Source organism: Diadema antillarum, unplaced genomic scaffold (genome assembly GCF_040938485.1).
Source record: "Diadema antillarum isolate AM-2024a unplaced genomic scaffold, OU_Dant_1.0 seq00000927_RagTag, whole genome shotgun sequence".
In the NCBI taxonomy this organism is placed as follows: domain Eukaryota; kingdom Metazoa; phylum Echinodermata; class Echinoidea; order Diadematoida; family Diadematidae; genus Diadema; species Diadema antillarum.
Genome location: NW_027271778.1, coordinates 901,663 through 922,476, shown reverse-complemented (window position 1 = coordinate 922,476; position 20,814 = coordinate 901,663). Strand labels below are relative to the sequence as shown.

At 38.0% G+C, this 20,814-nt stretch overlaps 1 protein-coding gene across 1 annotated transcript in view; it reads left to right on the top strand.

Annotated features, from left to right (window-relative positions):
• LOC139741416 (P2X purinoceptor 4-like) overlaps positions 1-20,814 on the top strand; it is a 168,204-nt gene that overhangs the window by 95,154 nt on the left and 52,236 nt on the right. The window contains exon 5 of the mRNA XM_071652001.1: positions 19,666-19,774. Within this exon, the coding sequence (XP_071508102.1) occupies positions 19,666-19,774 (109 nt within the window). The remainder of the gene's footprint in view (positions 1-19,665; positions 19,775-20,814) is intronic.

Genomic DNA, 20,814 nt, shown 5'->3' with positions numbered 1-20,814 from the left:
TTCATTGTTATCGTTTATTCCGCCGCACAGCTTTTCCCTTGCGAGATTCTAATGGAATATTCAATCAGAGTCAGATGGTGATGACATTGTTAATAACCTTTGGAAATCTAATCTATTTTGGCAATCTCACAACAATGATATCTATACATTGGATACTACTGTTTCACCTGTGGGATTTGCGCAGTTGCAGCAATTACTGTGAAATGAATCTAAACAACATCGCACTATCCTCTTAGAAAATATCAATTCGTTTAGCAACCTGTTTAGAAAATCTATCAAAAGTTTTAATTTCTTATGTTGGTGCGTCCGTTTTTGAGAGAACTTGAGCTTGCTATCTTGCAGCACAATTGAATGTCAATTCAATCAATTAAAATAATGACTGTGGCGCGCTGTACATTAAGATCAATAGCCGTATCATGTAACATTGCCTGTTTAATTGGATGACTGTAGAATGAAGTACTAACAGCATGGCTGTCAAAAAATTATGTCAGAAATTGATAACCAAATAATTCATGTATTATCAGGAAATAAAATGAAATAATTTGACTTAGATTTACCTCAGCATTTTTCTCTTGTTTCTGATTTCAAAAATTTTCGCTGCACAATAAGTTTGATAGGTATTTAGAAAGTAATGTTCATGGCACATATTTTTATATTTTGTTGAATGATCGTAGGATTAGAGGCTATAAACGCTATTGCATACGGATGTATCATTTGAAACTTCATTGGATGCTGAGTTACATTACATCTATAATTTCAAGAAAATAAAGTCCATACGTAAATTTTTTTTTTATCTATTGAATTAACATTTTAACCTTCGTAGAAGCACGTAATGCGCATGTTCGGAATCTCTCGTTTGATCCCCCCCCCCCCCCACCCCGCGCCCTCTGGTTTGAATTCATCTCCACCCGCACCCTTTCTCCTCGACGAATCGATTTGATTAGAGTCACACTTGCCTGCATCGATTTTCCATCACCCCGACGCGTAAATTCCTAATAGTCACGTGGTTACAAGAAGTTCAAGGCTTGTTAAACGTGCTGATGGAACGTTCTTATATATCAGAGTGTTGAATATTGCTTCGCAAACTGAACACTCGTGCATGTCCAAGTCAGCACGGGCGCCAAATTTGAATGAAATACGCATAGGAGAGCAACTGCTGACTACCAAAAAGAGGATTTTACATTTTCAATCTTGCCAAGCGGATTTGAGGATATTTAAGCCACCAGTTCCTACAAATATTGATTCCAAGGTTACACTAAGCGCATAAAGAATAAACGCACTTTCAGACAATAAACACAGATAAAACTGTTTTGTTATACTAATAAATATTCCTAGAGTAGGCACAACATCATGGGCATTTCATTTATGAAATACATTTAAGAAAATTCTTTAGCCTGACCAATAATCATTAAGTTTACAAATCGAGTATATAGCTCAATTTTCATACTATGTATTCTAATCTTCTTCATCGTTAGACATTCATTCAGATGATATGATAGTTTATCGTGTGATAGTATTGGGGTTTTTAGAGGATGCCTTTCAAAATAAAATTAAATTAAAGAATTTGAATGACACGATTTTTCGTAGCTTTTGTCGTTAACATATCAATAATACCACTCGCACATCGTTTCATAAACTTTGCTGAATGTCACCATAGTTTTCTTTTTTTCCCCCCACATTTCTGCCTCTTTATTGATCTCAATGCCTATCTGCCTCGAGTAAACCGAGCACAACCTATTTTTTGCAGGTTAAGTGTTCACGGAAAGACATGTCTTCTTGTCCGTAATCATTCTAGCTTTGCAAGTTCGAACATTTACCACGAGCCGTCAACCTTGCCCAGGTGAAGCTAATTGTCAAGAAACACAAAACGTGGGAATTTCTTTTGCACAATTGTTAACGAGGGGATCGATCATTCAAGTCTTTATACAAATGGGTGTCTGTAGGAAGTACTTTACACCTTCACTCTATCAGAAATTCAAATTCTGATTTAGATATAATATCAATTTTATATGAATGTCCTATAGTAAGAGTAGAGATTGCTAAAAATTTTAATACTTTACCAATGCAACATTTTGATATTTTGATAATGAGGCGTGATCTGAGAAAATGCGTCGCCAAATCGTTGACGACTGTTCGAGAAGACTAACAGAAACGATAGCTATATTATCGGTCACAAAGTGAACGATACATCACCGCGAAATGTGGGAAGCACTTGTCACAATCATGTAGTCTGCTGCGAAAATAGAAAAAAAAAACCAATCGATTTTTTTTTTTCATTTTTGGATTGGCGGCAACTTGCTGTCTGGAGTGGGTAAACCAATTCCCGATTAAGATAGTAGTAAACTACTAGTAACAGACGAATCGAGATGTTTCTACCCAACTGAATCGACTGAAAATAAATAATATCGTTCGATACACTCAGGTTACAACCGACCTTCTGCCGAGGTTGGCTGTGTCCATTACGGAGTGTTAGTGAGATAACGAACACGAAGTGGCGGACAAACAAGCCAATGGTCATGCCGACCTGCCCGACTCGCTCCCATCAGTCAGCCGCCATTGCCAGCAGTATGCAGCGGCGGAAGTTGGGGCAACTTCGTTGTGATCAAAAATTTGTCGCCATATTGGTTTTTAAAGTGAAAGTGTCTTTACGGGGATATTATCACTTTGGACTGCAGTTTGATCGAATCACGCCTGTAGGATAAAGTGGCACTTCTTAATTTTCGCTCGAATTCCAGGAGTTTGGTCCAATCACTACCTGCCCCCTTTTCGTTTTAGCTATTAGTATGGGTAAACAATCGCGGGCTGCCTGATCCGTGGAAAGTTTCCAATATCCGTTCTGTTCTCCGCTATTGGGGTCACCTAATTTTGTGAAAGTCTGGGCTTAACCATGGATTAATGAACCGCTTGCGTCTTTTGTTTGGCATTGAGTAAAACTTGTAAATTGAAAAGTGACCCCACCATAAAATGATCTCTCCCTCAACCTCCTATATACAAGGAAGATGAGCTGGTAATGATCCACGGCCTCGACTCACTTTCAGCGTGAAAAGGTCACATTCAAAGTGTTCCATTTTGATCATTTTCTATTACAATAAAGTATGTGGTAGCATCAAGAAGTACGTATAACCCGTCGATAAATGTCAAGGTATGAAATCAGCCCCCCCCCCCCCAAAAAAAAGAAAAAAGAATGACATACGAGACGTCCACAATAGCATTAAAAAAGGTAATCCGTTAAAAAAAAAATGTTGCAATGGTAACCATCGGCTTGGGTGACAAGAACAGAAGGCAAGTAAGAGGAAATGAATACAGCAGTGTAACATAAGAGCATCTGTTTTATGTCAATTTAAGTAAAGGGGCAGATTGTTACAAATAACGCGCCAATTAACTCGGGGTGAATTCTTTATGGTATAAATCAACGATATTGTCCAACGTGTACACATGATAGTACGTCATTGTACGTGGGACTACATCTTTCATGTTTTTTATGTATGCATATAATAAAACATATCATATAGATATAAAAGTTATGGCGCTAGAACTTCTGCTCTTTAATTCAAGTTATAGACCTATATATATATATGAAGGCCTTGTCTGTCAACAGGTCGGCTGACGACATCTGAAGATAATATTACTTTGCCGAGATCTCTTCCTGTCAAGTGCTTATATACGCTTTGCCTATTCACGATGTCCCTCTTGACCCAGGCGTGCATAGACGGGTACCTTGCGATGCTGGGATGTCCATGTCCCTCTGCTCGGACAGTACAAACACTGAAGAGGCTACCCTGGGTACAACATTATCAAATTATGCAGTGATAGAAGCATTCCGCGGTGTAATAGGTTGGAATATCCTTTCTGTTGTCTCAATATCTATGGTAATCCATTCGTCAAAAAAAAGAAAGAAATACATCACGCCTTATTTCATCTTTTTTAATTGTTGTATTTTGGGAGTGTATATTTTGATATTGCTCGTTTTCCCTGTACCTAAATACTCAAACTCACTGCGTGTTATATAGTACAAGCGGTGATGGGGGGGGGGGGGGGGGGGTTCAGTGTATCGATATCCTGTCTTTGGCTGTCTTCTGTCATCTTCGGTTCTTTTCTTAACTTTTCAAAAAAAAAGTTTGCCTGCTCAGCGCCTTTCGCTTTGAGGTACTTAATCAGGCTCCCAAGCCAGCCTGACAGCGTGCAATGGTCTGATGTGATCTAGGCATGTTTCCAGTTACATCATTAAGTCTGTAGGCAGACACGACTGCCTCCGTAAAGAGGGAATGGGATGCGACAGCGTGTTTGTCTAGGAGGCGTGCTGCTGAATCAGGGTCGCCATGGTGCATCATGCCCCATTTCACATTCAAAAATAACACTCAGTCCATTTTATAATGACGTCACACCGTATATGCAATGAGCATGCTCCTGCCTACAGATAGTGAGGTGTCCTTTTCATGGTATGAATGTGATTCGCGCGATGTCAGAAAACTCAGAAGACAGAAATGAAAGGGACAAAAATGAATGATTTCAAATTAAATCATACTGTGGCTTTCAAATGTGCAAATGTGAATAGGGAATTGCTCCATCAGTAAAATCTACGCTTCACATGAAAATTCTTCTCATGAGTAAACGCTTCACATGAAAATTCTTCTCATGAGTAACTGCAGTTCTCTTTTAGATTCAAGTCACTGTCCGAAAAACCGCTGAACATCGCGCATAATGTGTATTTACTGCCATAGTTCAAAGCCTGCATGTGCACTTATAAGAACCTGAGGCGGGAATGAATTTTGAGACGTCATTACCAGTTTCTGTGATTGTTTCAGACTGTGCAAACACCATTTTCTGCTCATTTTACTCGTCAACGCTGTGACAGACAGACAGACAGACACGTTTTGTTCAACTTCACGAGATCGCGATGGTCATTCGGTAGTCAGGATGGAATGTAGATTGATCGTAGATGGAACTCCCTGGTTTAGTTTTTAAAGGGGAAATCCAGTCCACACTATAGTTTGTCTGATAAGAAAGAGTAAAATATTACGAGTTCAACGGTACAACTTTCATCGAAATTACTTCCTTAATTTCAACTTCCTTATTTTTCATCCGATTTCAGTCAAATTTTTACTGTTGAACTCGTAAGATATTACTTTTTTTTTTTTAAATCAGACTATTGGACTGGATTTCCCCTTTAATATATACCGAGACGTGAAAGCGTCTTATTCACTCTCAACCTTTGCAACATCGTGACGAGCCCAAGCTGCACATAACTATCACACTGATTGTTCCCTCGATATATTCCTTTTAGAAGCTGCAAAGCAGGCAGGTTTGTAGGTCATGTTTACGACCTCGCCCAAGAGTCAACCGGAAATGAAAATGCTCGTCGCTTTTCAAAGAGAGAGCTGATGGGGGTGACATGAAAGAACGTCAAAGCCGTTCTCATTATGCCCCCCTTTTAAATCAGAGCCGTCGAAATAAAAAAATCACCTCGGTATATCTTGGTCAGAATTTCTGTCTTCCCAACGTGTGACCCTCACAGACCGAAAGAAAGGTGGCTAACAGGAAGAATCATGTTCAAGTGTGTTATAGGAAATCGGATAATCTTTATACTTAAAGGCATTATTTGCCATTTGCAGACGAAACAAAATCCCAGCTTTTGTGCTTCAAAATAGTTCTAAAATGTGAATTGGTGATAGAAACCACCAATGTAAAAATGTTAATCAATATAATCAATGTTAAGTATTGTTAAATATACAAAATGGGAACATATAAATCATAAAATTGTTTCTAAACCGTCTACGTTGTGGTTCATTGATAAAAATAGTGAGATCTCCTTATCTTTTAGGCTTTATTGCGAAATTTCCATGCCGTAGAGTGTTTTGTGATACAACTGAGCATCAAACGTGATAACTCGAACACTTCTTAAATCACTGCTCCCAATGGTAAACAGTACCTTTAAAGTATATCAACTGATAATCTGGCAACAGTCCGTTATTCAAAAGGGTAGTAATTCGAAGGCTCGTTAGCACGCATCTCATCTTTTTTTAAAATCATTTTCTTATCAACAACCTTTCGGAATAACGACTTTAATTTCAATTTTCGGATTAAAGACCCTTCAGAATAACGAACCTTATTTCATATTCGACTACTTTCGAAGTAACGAAGTAACGGATTAACGTACATCTATAGGATACGGAATTTGTGTGTTTCGGATTAACGAAATCTTCCGAATAATGATCCCTATTTCATTTTCGGATTAAAGAAACTTTGAAACAACGAATATCACCCAATAATCTATGGGAGTATGTGTATACCAGGCTATGGAGAATGGAGAATGGAGAACGCTTGTGTACAATTGTGTACAGATTGCCCGTCAAAACTGGTTTTATCTAGATTTTCACATAGTATAGGTCTTTAAAAGAGGCGGCTTGATGTATAGACAGCGCAATAAACAGGGTGGTTTCGCTGGTTATGAAATGTGAGGAATTTCAATCAGCGTGAAGCAGAAGTCATAATCCATCAATGTTTACCGAGTTCCCCTGGATGGATAAGATTGCTTGATGTATCCAGGGACGCAGCACATTGGGACGACGTATCACACGAACATGGATCAATGTCCGTACATAGAGACATATAGAGAACACGTACACTAGATAAACAAAGTAGGCATCAGTGCCGCTGTATTGAAGCTTACACAACACACACACATACATGTATACACATATGCAATATATTCATGCGAGAGTACGACAGCTTAAAAGACGTAAACCTTCAGTAGAACCTAATTGAAAAATGCTTTCAGGTAACAAGGACTCTCCCTTTTCTTCTACTTTTTTCTTGTGGTAACTTTAGAATGTTGATTAATTTGCCAATATAATACCAGTATAAATACCATGCCCTTCTCAATTACAAGAATATCAACAAAACTTAATCAATGTGCTTTTGGTCGAAGTGTGCAATACGTTCAATAGACATATCTTGGGAAAAACGGTATACATGTGCATGGTGTTAAATCTAACGCAGTCATGGCAGTTGCCTATATCTATAGCTTTATGGGGAACGAAATTTCTCGAAACTACTTCCAGTAAGATCTGTTTGGTAAAAGCAACCCTTCTTGGAAAGAAGAAGAAGTAGAAAATATTTTTTTTTACCTGGGACCTCACTTGTGCTGTGGAACTGTTCGGTAAGTAGAAAATGATAACAATTATATAACTTAATCATAATCTCGTCATTTCTTACATGAAAATATAATCGTCATCAGGGTGGTCGACGCTTCCATTCCATTTGGTACAATTTTTGCAAGATTATAACTCAAGAATCCACATTCAAAGTGCTCCACTGCAGGTTGAAAACACTTTATTTCTATCCTATATCATGAGCAATATGAATGTTTTTGCCCACTCCCCCCCCCCCCCCCTCCACAGCACTTTTGATAAAACATGACTCCCGCTCTTGTCTCTGCGCAATTTTGTCTCGCACCCTCCTCCTCCACGACACGGCCGATTGAACGCCCAGACTTCCATCCCACGTCGTGATTAGGTCCTCCGCTCACTGAGAATATTTACTCAGAAACCGTCCCGCTGTTAGGCCAGCAACCCGCTGAAACAAGTACCGGTCTGACTCGAGTATCCCCAGCAAGCAAACAAGGCCCCCGGTATAGTGGCTCTCCTTTCCCCCTTCTCTGTCAATATGTTTTGGTCCAAAATATGGTAATGCGATTCAAGGATGTTTCGTAATCGAGATACGGGGTAGCAAACTGTCGATCTCAGAAAAGCGAGTTACCTTTCAGAGTCTTAAGTGCTCTTCGATTCGGCTTGGATGACATTAGCAGTCTTGCGATGCTTGTTGAATCTATGGTAGCCTTAAAGACACTCACGGGGAAGCAGCATCTATTTTTTTTTCTTCTCGCGGTGAGATTAAAGGCGAAAGAACTTTGTGATAGGACAACATTACTTACAACATTTTTTCTTAATTTTGATTATTTACAAGAATCAACAAATCAAGTGACTTGTTTAAATTGATCGCATTGCTATTTTGTGCTTAGGTGTATTGTTTGCTGTTAATAATCGTCATTCATCTGAAAAAAAAAAGAAGACACACAACTTGATATGCGAAGGAAAGCCGGTGAAGATATAAATGACCACTGACATTTCTGGTTATGTTTCGTTCACCATGAGAAAAAAAAAAAGAAACCATGCCGAATTAAAGTATGAATCAGCTTGTGCTGACCAAACGTTTAATAAGTTTTCCCCCTTTTTTGGCTGTTGTTAATTTTGCCATGTTATGTCCCAGTCACTTAAAATCACACGTAAATCTTGTCCATTTGAATTGGTTTTAATAAGACATACAAAAATAAGAAAGCTACCAAAAATAAAAACCCTGTTTCATGACTGTCATTCGTGATCGAGCGTTATTATATACTTCTTGGTGTATAATCCCTATTCGCACCTTACTCAGAGAGCCGCGGTGGGATGGACGGTATAAGGCGAATACTCGGAAGGAGTGCCATGCAAATTCGAAATGGTGTGTAGCGATAAAATATGTCATGTCTAATACAATATTAAAAACCATGTCAGCGAACTAAGACTGTGTGAAATCCTAACGGATGCTGCATACTTCTTACACAGGGTTTGACCGCAGAGCCTCCTCCCTAAAGTCGAGCGTTTATTTCGCATGGACTGGTGTGCCTTGTAGATGGTTCGAGAACTTTATTCTTCGTAGGTAGAAGAACATTTAAGTACTTGATTATTGTTACATTGTGTAAGGAATTTAATTGCAAAATATGAACTTATCGCGTACAACACAACTGTAAACATTTACAGAGTAGCCCACACATATTTCATACTCCCTCTCTCTATCTTGTTTTATGGCGATTTCTCATTTCATGAACTGCAAATATGCACGCTGACATTTACAATACAAACGGCACAGACAACTTGAAATGTAAACACTCAATGCGTGTCCAATGAGCATTTAGTATGATGAACTCACAGCAAAGCACATGGTATGCGACCTTCTCCACTTTCGTGCACAATCAATTGCAATGGAAGTTCGAAACAATGGTTCTTACAAGCTAAAACCTCTTACCTTTCTCTTCAGAAATCCTCTAGCGCTTTTGAGAAAGAATTCAACCATGCAAGTCATTATCGCAATTTAGGGGCATGCCTCCGAGAAAGTGTACAACGCATAAAAATTATTTAAGCATAGTTCATCTTTTAATGGCGATGGACCATTTTCCTCACTGTGTCTGTGTATATTTGCGTGTAAGTGTGTGTGCGTGTGTTTATACCTGCCTAGTGGCACTACATTCAAACGCAGTTGCGGCTGAGAGAGTACTAAGAAAGCGGAAGAGATCCTTTATCTTTCCAATCGTGCTATGCTATTGTGATTTGTGTATGGCGTCTCGTGAAGCGTTGCCGCGAATGACAAAAGATGTTTATTATCTAATCAATAACGTCACTTCCTTCCTCACACGCCCGTCACAAAATTTCTTACGCGACGCTCAAACGTTCAATCAAGCGATGCGCATGGAGCGAAATTAATAAGGGAGAGTCTACGCCCTCGTCACTTGTAATGTTAAAGCTTCACTGACGACTAAAGCGGCCGACGCGGACGGAATGATCGTCTAAAGTAAATCGCATCGATTAGGTTAATTTCCCTGGTGAGCCTAAAGCCTTTTAGAATGTATTGCGACGGAAGAAGATCGCCTAGAATCGGTTCGGATGAAGGGAACAACAGCAAGAAAAAAAAAACAACCCCTAGATGATGTCTTGAAATCAGAGATTAACAGCGTCCCTTTTTTTTTTTACTGACCATGGATTCAATCACAGAGATTATGAATGTATGAAGTACAAAGTGAGCTGGCTTGCATGCCGGAATAAAAAAACTAAATCGCTTGTAGATTAAAACAAAACGAGAGACTGCCAGAATTCTCTAGACATCAAAATAATCTCGGATTATCTATGGTCCTTTTAGCTAGGTGGAACATTCTGTGGTAGTTATATAACAAGAATTCCTCAGTGGCAACAATGTTGATTTCACGATATAAAACGTAACCCACCCCCCAAAGAAAATAAGAAATTCCTTTTTTTTTCTTTTGAATGCTTTTCTCACAAAACTGTCTGTTAGCTTTAAGATTTTGGAGAGTGATTTGGTTCGTTACCGAAATATTTGATTCGTTACCGAAATCTAGATTCATCGTTTGGAATTTCCTGCTTGATATGAAACGAATAACCTTACAGAGAAGATAATTGTAGCATGATTGATCGGTTGTTTACAGGAATCTCGAATATCCCCCCCCCCCCGAAATGAAATAACTTAAGTAATCATCATACAGTATGTGATTAATTAGTTTTTATTGAGTGCGTCATATTCGTCGTTAAATACGTGCAATGGTTGTGATATACAGAGCTAATCACAATTCATACAAGAATTGTTGGAGCCTCTAAAGCCCGCTGCACACTACACGATTTTGCCCCGATTAACCGGTCTTAAGACCTCAAGACTAGAAGTGTGACGTCACAGTCTTGCCATTTTCTAGTCGTACGACTGGGTCTTAGCGCCAGTCGTAGAGATTTGACATGTTGAATTTCTACGACTGGTCGTAGGCTTTCAGCCATTCACAATGCAGTAAAATGCATGCGCACGCCGTGCGCACTGCGCGCACTTTAATTTTCCGTTTCGTCCTGACCTCATTAAGACTGCGCGCACTTTAATTTTCCGCTTCGTCCTGACCTCATTAAGCTTATACCGATTCCAGGTAGGTATTCGCTGGTGTATGAAAGTTCTGTTTCAATTATAATGGAACTATAAGCAGGACGTAAGTGCGCCCTCATTGTCAACATGTATAAAGCGTGTTTAGACGAGATCCTGTTGCTTGTCGAGACTATTATCAGCTTCGTGCGATGGTGAAAGATTGCAGCACATTATCATTTATCTCCAGGGGCATCATCCCTTTGTCGTACGACTGAATGTGCGCCATTTATCTCAAGGTCTCGCAACATACATGTACACATGCACATCAACCTACACTCACAAGCATATGCAGTACACTCATTATGCACGTTTACAAACACAGGATTTATATGCATACAAATCTACACAATTAATCCGCTATCGAAAACCTGCACTTTCACACACGCATCCTACCTTACACCTGCACTGATGCATTTTCTACTCACCCCGGCAATGAATTTTAATAGTATGAAAAGATTTGCAATGTCAAGTTTACCATAGTGCATTCTTTTCAGAGTCCGTCACCAAATTCAGTCATTCATTATCATTAAATTGTATAATTAATGATTTACCCATTGTTATTGTACAATATATCTATTTTACTCTATGATTGGTAGGTGCATTTTTTGTGTCATGTGTACCTAATTGTTTTTGGAAAAGTCTTTGTGACGTTAGAATTACTCTGTGAATAATGCAGAAATAGAATAAAATAAGATTACATAAAAACACGTTTCATATTCATTGTGTTGGGCCTTACCCACCACTACTATTATTTGGTTGCACATACACAGGTTTATTTCTCCCTCACTTTTTTACTTAGTATCCCTCCTATTTCGCCGTTTCCATACTAGAAATCTCATTCTTTCTCATTTTCTCTCTATCGATCTCTCTCTTTGCCACTAAGCACCTTCCTGCCCTCAAAACGTCAGACACCCACACAAAGTCTATTCAAATTGCAATACGCTAAAGTGTGCTAAGTACTCAAATGGCGTCAATTTTTCACAAAAACGCCTCTCTAATTGCGATGCCAGACAATGACGGGATTGACGTTGGGAACTGTGGTATTCAACCTTGGCACAATTCGTGGAAGGTATAGGAACCGAGTCTGGCAAGAAAACAGCTTCAGACGTATTAGTGGGGTGGCTTAGTGAAATTATCGTGACACGGCGGACAAAAGCATGATTTTTTCACCAAAGGTACTTCATGATGTACCTTCTCAAAAAATAGGGTGCTCCAAGAAAATTGATGCTGGGAAGGAGGTTAGAGGTCAAAGGTCAATGACCTTTATTTGTGAAATAGGTTTTTTGGCTATTTCTCAGGTCAGGAATATCCAATCTGGATAAAACTTGGCAGGAAGAATATTGAGAACAAGTAAAATATTTTGATTGAATTTGGGGTGAAATTTCCAAAGGTCAAAGGTCAAAGGTCAATGAACTTTTTCTAAAAATCATGTTTTTGTTTATTTCTCCAGGTAGGAAGATTCAATTTTCACAAAATTTGATATGAACGTTGTATAGAAGGTACCAAGAGTATAAACCAGGGGTCAAATATAATTGTTGATTTGTGCGTTGCCATGGCAACCCAAAACTAGGGTTTTTAATTGAAGTTAGTTACAGGAGGCTATTTTCCAGTTTGGAAGAGATTCCATTTGAATAGGTACAACTGATCAACGGGATGTATAGAGGTTTGAAATACTTTTCATTAGTGTTAAGTGGTATGTTGCCATGGCAACTACATATATAGATTTTGGTTAAACTTAAAGGAGACTTCAGAACTTATGAATTTGAAGAGATTTCCATCAGGGTTGGTATTATTGATCAACAAAAAAGTCGCCAGACAAAGATTTGTCACCTTTATAGCATGTGGGTTGAGTGAATGCAGCAACAATAGTAGAACACATCAGTGAGAGTTTGAGGAAAATTGGACAATCCGTTCTAAAGTTATGAATTTTTGAAGTTTCTGCTCATGCAGTCGAGGCTGGATGAGAAGACTACTATACCTTGTAATATCACATGTGTACAACGATATAAAGAATGAATAAAGAAAATTCAACATAAATTATTTTCGCTTACAAAAGGATACTCGACTTCTCTTTCAGAAGGCAGGGGGAATAATATTACCCTTGACATACGTCACTAGCAAGTCAAAGAAACTATGTGAACTTTATTCAAAAAGTATGGTTTTGTGAAATTCTCATTTCATTTTCCTTAGAATGTGCGCATGTGACATCATACACTGTGGTAGTCTTTTCATCCAGCCGCGACTGTGCAGATACCTTAAAAAATCATAACTTTTGAACGGATTGTACGATTTTTTCCAAGCTTTCTGTGATGTGTCCTACTAATATTGTTGTATTCACTGAATCCACGTGCGCATGAAGGTGGACTTGTCCTTTAAGGACAGATTCTGAAAGAGCAGACTGTAAGCTTTAAAATGATGTATCACACAATTCAAAGGGATTCCCCTAACCTATCTAAATAATAATACCGGTACTGGAAAGAAAGCACACACTCTGGATAAGTATGAACTGAGAAAAGAGGCTGCATTGTCTATTTTAGCGTTTAATCTTTACCAAGCTGTCTCATGTCATTATGTTCATCTTTTCTTCCCCCCTCCAATTTTCATTTGAGTTTGTCATTATTAATTTTTGATGATAAGAACGATGCCACAAGGCATTGTTTCTTAAAAATGCTTCAACTGCTCCTTCAGGTCCAAAATCTACATCAATATATATTATTTTCCTGATCTCCTCAACATTTTCCAAAAATAAAGCATACACCTTTTATGCATTGAGTCCTCCTTTTTGTGGATAATTAAAGGCAAAAACCCAAAATTAGTGCTTGAAAATTATTCTTAAGTGTGAGTTACGGATAGAAAGAACCTCTGTAAAAAAAAAAAAATGAATCTGTATAATCAATGTTAAGTATTGTTAATAACACAAAATGTGAACAATATTTCTATGATAACATGTTTCCAGACTAAACCGTCCGCATTTATGCTTTAATGAGAAAAATACTGATATCTCTTTATATGTTTGCTTTGATTGCAAAAACTGTATATGGTAGGATGTCTTGTGATACAACAGGGGGGCATTTCATGAAGCAGTTTGGTCAGATATTTTTCTGACAAACTGTTACAAACTACAGAAATCCTTGCATCTGATTGGCAGAGAGCAAATTTGTCCGACAACTTGTCGGACAAAATGCTTCATGAAATGCCCCCAGACCTACACATATTATGCATAAAATGTGATATCCTGAACATTTTTTTCAAGTCACTCTCCCAAAAGTGTATATATAGGACCTTTAAGTTTTTCTTGTGTTTGTTCCTGGCAGATTACTAGTACACAAATGCTCCAATCCATGATGACCTAACGGAAATTAAGGAAATTAAAATGAATATACTGAAAACCAAAACTACAGATACTAATAACTTACTTCATTCTTCTCTCCCCACCCCACCCCTTCTTTTTGGTTTCTTGATATACTAGTAGATCTACCTGACTTTGATAATTGTCATTATGTAACATCATCTTCAATTGACAAGGCGATAAAACTTAACAATCATTTCATTATGCTGCTGGACTAATGGGGTTAGTTGAACTATATTGTTTTTAATGTGCTATACTTTTTCCTCCTATCAATCACATGTATTTTTGGGTGGAATGTATTTTGACATAAAGCATCATAGAATCAACCGCCTTTGGGGTCGGGAATTTTGTCATATCATATTGTGATTTAGATTCTGCTCTATGCCGATTTTGTTTTATTTCTATCAACTTTTTAAACTTCCCCATAGACTTTGTTCACCAGCCAACTACATCCCACCCTCTTTGGATAATGTGAACCAATCAAACATTGCTTTTACTTTTTAATAACATGTCTATACATAGCTATCAGACCAAAAATATTCAAACCGCTTTAAGTCTTTATGAGTGAAATTACAAATATCAATATATCTTTAAAAATATTCAAATTGTCTAAATTCAACTTTATCTATGAAAGCAGACTTTTAACTTTTTTAAACATTTGAATAACCCCCATAAGAAATAAGAAACATATAAAGAGGGGAGGTGCGGACTATAAAAATTGCTTACGGGAACCAGGTAATCCCTGCGCTAAACCTATGGAATTCACACAATCTTGGAGGAAACGGGTTAAATTTGTTAGGAAATATGTAGGGCAATACCCAAAACCTTAAGTTCTCAATGGAATATGCAGCTCTTCTACTGGTAAACTAGTAGTTCTGGGAGAAAAAATGAACTGTGACATAGTCCTACACCTGGCTCAGTCATTGCCCAAGATTTAAAGTATCTGAGCCAGAGTCACATGTCACTCTTTGCCATTTCTCTACAGGAGGTAGACAGTACTAAAAAAATCCTTTACCAGAAATTATATGAAATTATTCAATGAAAAGGTGCTTAAGAAAACTGGACTATTCCAACACACCTCCCTCAGGTCTGCAACACAGACTAACCACCTGTTACCATAGGAAAACCAGTAAAAATGGTGTATTACTGTAAACATGCACATAATATGTCGTATTATGGGTCTGAATTTTAAGACTAGCAACCATGTACATTGCATTGCATTGTACAGAAACCTGGCGAATGCCCTGTGTATAGTCTTTGAATTCAGACATTATTGTTATGTACAAATTAAGGGCATTTTCTCATTTTTTCTGTTAGCGGATTTCTTGGAGCACCCCCTAATTTTGATCCTCATATATATACCAATGTCTGAGGAAAAAATGACACTTTTGTCCGGCGTGTCACGATTATCAGTATATTTGTCACTAAGCCACCCCACTATATTCGATTACTGACTTGACGAAACTTTGTCGTGCCGTGTCGTGCCGTGTCGAGTCGTGTCGTGTTTCTGGGCAGCTCGACATCCGGACGTATTGGTGCTTGGTGAAATTGCTATAGAAGAAGCAAAAGAAAGAACTACTTCAACTATTATTAAACAAACTAAATTTGTACTATATATGAACACCATTGTATTTGATAAATTTTCAAGAATTGAACGGTGAAATATGCCAAAGGAAGCCTCTAAAGAGTGCAAAGGTTTGCAGCATTGTATAATGGATGATTTAGAGGAACATTAAATTCTTTATACCAATTTATTAACGGATTCGGAGAGAAATTATTTCTCAGAAATACATGTACGTGCATAGTTGACAGAGCACTCAATTAGGTATCCAGAGTAAAAATGACAGATTCCAAGCAATGATAGCTTAACATTTCTTTCAATCACAACACGATTGTTAAGCCATTCCATTGTGGAGTTGACAATTCTAATGTTGACATCTCTTTATGTAGAACACGATAGTCCGTATTCCCGAAAGTACGTTGCAGGATTTACATTTTTTTGTGACGTTACGGAAAGATAATCGTTTAGAAGAAATCACACAAGTCATTTGATTATAGCTTGTAGACAGAAATAGCTGCATGACACTGTGTTGCTATTAACGCAAACTACAATTACTCCGGTTAGTGTACTTGTATTGTTATGTTAAAATACCAGCACCATATACAGTCACACACTCACAAACAATATAACGTTGTCTTGTTTATAATTAAAATCAATCACACCGGTTTTAATGAAGTCGTGTCCTGCGAAATTCCCTAACAATGTAGACGATAAGTATGGTGGTTGGTAACCTCCATCAAAAGAATAAGGAAAACCCCCTAAATGTCATGACTAACAAACCAACAAGCCATTTAACCTCTTTCTTCAACACCAGGGCATCGTTCAAGACCTTGGAAAGTTTGTTTTTATCACAACTGTGTAACTAAAGTCATGTAATTTGCTAGGCTGATTTCTCCTCTTGTTTACATTCGAGTCCGTTTCCTATTTCCTGGGCAGCCAATAAAACCACATCTGGACTTTATTTACTCTGGTTGTTAAATAGATGAAGTGCGTCAATTGTCCACCCCGTGATGGATGTTTAGCGAGCAGACGACGAAACAAACGAGGTAGTCATTGCGCGGTACGGCACGACATTCGTCCAAACTCGCGCCAAGCCATAAGGGCGGTCTCATTACGACTGTTCATGAAAACAAGTTCGATACGTGTCCCATCTTGGGCGGTTTGAATTGTGGCCGAATTGCCTCAGTGATTGCTCGATTCATGTGCTGTTACTTCCACATCGTGTATGTCTGTGACCGAGCTCACTTTCCACCCATTTCCGGCCGTAACTCGAATAATATTGAATTCGAGAGGAAAATCCCACTTTGTACTTTCAGAGCTTAGGTGAAGCATGTTTTTAACCCTCTTGTCGATTGTACGCAAGCCTCTGATATGCCTGACCTTCTGTGGTATAGGATGTAACTTGCCGATGTCCTCATTTTCGAGTAGAGTATTCTTTCACGTCTTGAAGGAGCCGACATAATTGGATAAGATGAGTGTTTTCATAGAGATGAATTTTGTTACATTATTTGTTTGTTTGTTTGTTTGTATTTATTTCCAGATCATGTATAGAAAGGCACATATAAAAACATATCAAAATTATGTACATCAAAGTAAAATACGGAGAATAGCCCAAATTCAGTGATATTTTCAGAATAAGACTGTTCTTCCTTGGGGTCCTTAAAGTACAGTTTGCCAATAACCCCCCCCCCAAAAAAAAATACATACATTAATCTTAACAGGAAACAGAAACAGAAACAAAAGCTAAAACAACACTTAAAAAGCAAAAACAAAAACAAAAAAATACACTGAACGATATTCCAGGGTTATATTCATGGTTTGAAAATAGTCATATTCATAATAAATATTAAAAAAAACAAATCATGGGTAAATTGTTCGAAATAATAATTAAGTAATATTTTAAAAGATCTCTAAGTTGTACCATTTCTTAATTCAATCGGTATATGTTATAATATGAAACAGCCCTTTAAGGAAAGATGTTCTTTTGCAGCTATTTGTTTTAGGTTTGGGTAAATTCAAATTTTGATTCGACCGTAGTGCATAATTGGATTTGATGTTTTCAGTCAAATAATTTAGAGTAGAATTATTCAATATTTTATATACCATGATACATAAATGTTTTCTATGACGGCATTCCAAAGATTTCCACATTAATTTTTCGTGAACATGTTGATTGAAAACGTGGGAAAATGGATTAACCTTCAAAATAGTTCTGCCAGCGCTATTTTGAAATTTTTACCAAGAAAGAAGATAACTTTTAGAAGCTGACTGCCATACAACATCTCCATAATCAAGATGAGGGAGGATGACAGTTTTATAAATCATATTCAAACTGTATAAATCAAGAGATCAGTTTTGACTTTATAGGAAATCAGGTGTCACTCTCTATAGCGTTTTTTACGAAAATGTCCTCGTCACTGTTGCCTATAGTTGAAAAAATATCGATAAGAATAATTCAAGTGTAATTTTATCATACGCTCTCTTTACTGTGCCACAGACATGACAGAAATATTGTATTCAAAGTGAGCAAAACATTGTCAGTTTCGTTTGGAGAACCGTAAAAAAAGTAACAATTTATTTGTTTTAAATTCCTTCGATACAAATGCTGATCATATTGTAGGCCTATACACTTGACCATTAATTTCACGTCATCCCTCCTCGCTCTTTCTCCCGAAAAACTGGTCAGGTATGAACAAGCATCTACAAGCACATACAAACATATGTTCACACTTACCCATTACTTAATTCTATTACTGTGTCTCTATCTGCGCACCGTAAAACATGATATATTCGCGGAATGAAATTTTCGCGAATTGGAGCCGATGGCCTTTTTCGCGACACTAAATTTTCGCAAATTGCCACTGGCATTCAATGCATATATTGTAGACAAGAACTTTCATGTGCATTTTAATTTCGCGAATCTTGGCTCTCGCGAAATTCGCGAAATCAAAATGCACCCGAACACTCCTCGCCTCCACATCGATATCATTACTGTCTGAACAAAAAAATAAAATGAAATAAATAAGATAAAAAAAAAATAACACACACGCACGAAATCTTATCAAGATTTCCAACTATGGTAGGCCTCAGCGAAATACGTACATCTTATCACCTCTAACACTGCAGTCATGAATCCCCGGTGTTTACCACTGAGGGAGCTAGAAAACGTCAATCGGTCACCTCAATTATTCTCACGCATTTGCATCGTCACCCCCTTTTCATAATGACGACGGCGTTTTGCTAGACAAGTACTGAGTTGATGAGATTTTAGATTGCATTTAATTGCAAATAAAGAGTGCTTAGGCATGAAAAGAAATATGGGTTCATTCTTCATTTTAGTCGTCCTTTCTTCGACTTCCAGTTTCTTCAGGCGAGAGAAAAGAAAATGGAGGAAAATAATTGTGAGGTTTGCAAAAGAGAAGGAATTCTGATTTTTGCGGATGCGGAAGTTTTCCCTCAGCCAGACTTGCACATTAATGCAGTGTAGGCCAACTTGATCGACGGAACCCAAATGCCGGTGGAGACGCGTGATCGGCATTTATGTAACGCTACGCGCTCAGAGCGCACGTGGACGTGCGCGTAACGTCGCTTTTATAATGCAGACAAAGAGATTTCATCTCTTGATATGCAGATGACTATAATTTTTCAGCCTCTGCTGATTACACCGCTTACTCGTGATTGGCGCATTTTGATAAGATCGATATCTTACTATCAATTATATTTGTGACATAACAACACCAACAACACCAGCAAAACTAAGAAGGAAGAAGGACATCCATTAACATTGTTAATGATTGAAATGATTTTATGCACACACAATGTCATGTTATATATAACTTATAGAATATTTAATGCACGTTTTCCTCTTCCTCCTCCTCTTCTCCCTCTCTCTCTCTCTCTCTCTCTGTGCTGTAGTCACTTTTCAGCGAGAATCAATTATTTCAGTTGATGTCATGAAATTGAAACCAAGGAGTCCGTTATGGCTATATCAAATGGCGGTATTTTTCTGGTATGTTTTCAATAGGAATCAAGACCGGCAGGTGTGTGAATACAACCAACCCGGAAGACGCTCAACCAACGACGGTGTGTGAAGTCCGGGCGTGGTGCCCCGTGGAAGTGGACATTCAACCACTGTAAGTAGTCCCCCTGTGTGCCTTGAAAATGTCGCCAGTGCTACAACATGTATGAAATGCATCCTCGAATTGTCCATCCGTATAGCAGTTGATACCTTGCATTCTGCTTGTCGTGCTGATGAGTACAACGCGTAGGAATGACAGGTTAGAGCGAAAGATTGAAATTCAACTCCATAGGTGTACCAACTGACTGACGAAGTACAAGTTGAGTACTGGCCGATATCTAAAGGCAGTACCTAACGCGATATTCACTTGCCTTTAAACATCTAATAATGTCTGAATCTGTACTGAAAATCTTGAAATTATCTCGAGGTTTGGCGAAATAACGTCAGACGTAGCAAACGCAGTTAAATTTAAAAGAATTAAAAAAAAACACCTGAAAATGCCTTCTTAAAAAATGCGAACATTTACATTGAAAACCATCAACCGCGCCACCAACCACATCAGCCCTTATTCATGTTGATGGTTCGGCTTTCTTATCTTTTGATGGAGATCTATGTCCCGAAAGTCCCGAAAGTTTTGCTTGTCAAAATGAACACGGATAGAATATGGATTCTCCGTCATTACTACATACGGCTTATATATCCTACACGAAAATAGACTCCGACGAATGCCAATCAATGATCTTCTAATATTTTCCGTGATAAAAACCATTTTTATCATTTTATAGGATAGCATTACTCATATCGCGTTCGGTCATAACGCCGCACAAAATTACAAACTTCAGATCAATGTTTGAGACACTCGAAGGGGACCACAACACTTATAACATCAGCTTCCTTTTTCAAGTATTTTGTTTATTATACGGCAGCACGTGCAATAAATTAGAACATGAAGTTATCTTCTTCATGGCCTCCGAAAAGTTGATATCGAAAATGAAATGCATGGCTACTTTGATGCGAAGCTACAGGCGCTTGAGTTTGATGAATGCATCTTTGGTCGTTAGGGTATGTTGTTTATCTCATGGCAACCCCCAAGAGATGCTATATGATGAATGATTATGGTGATGATGAAAGAACAACAAACCTTGGCCTAGGGAC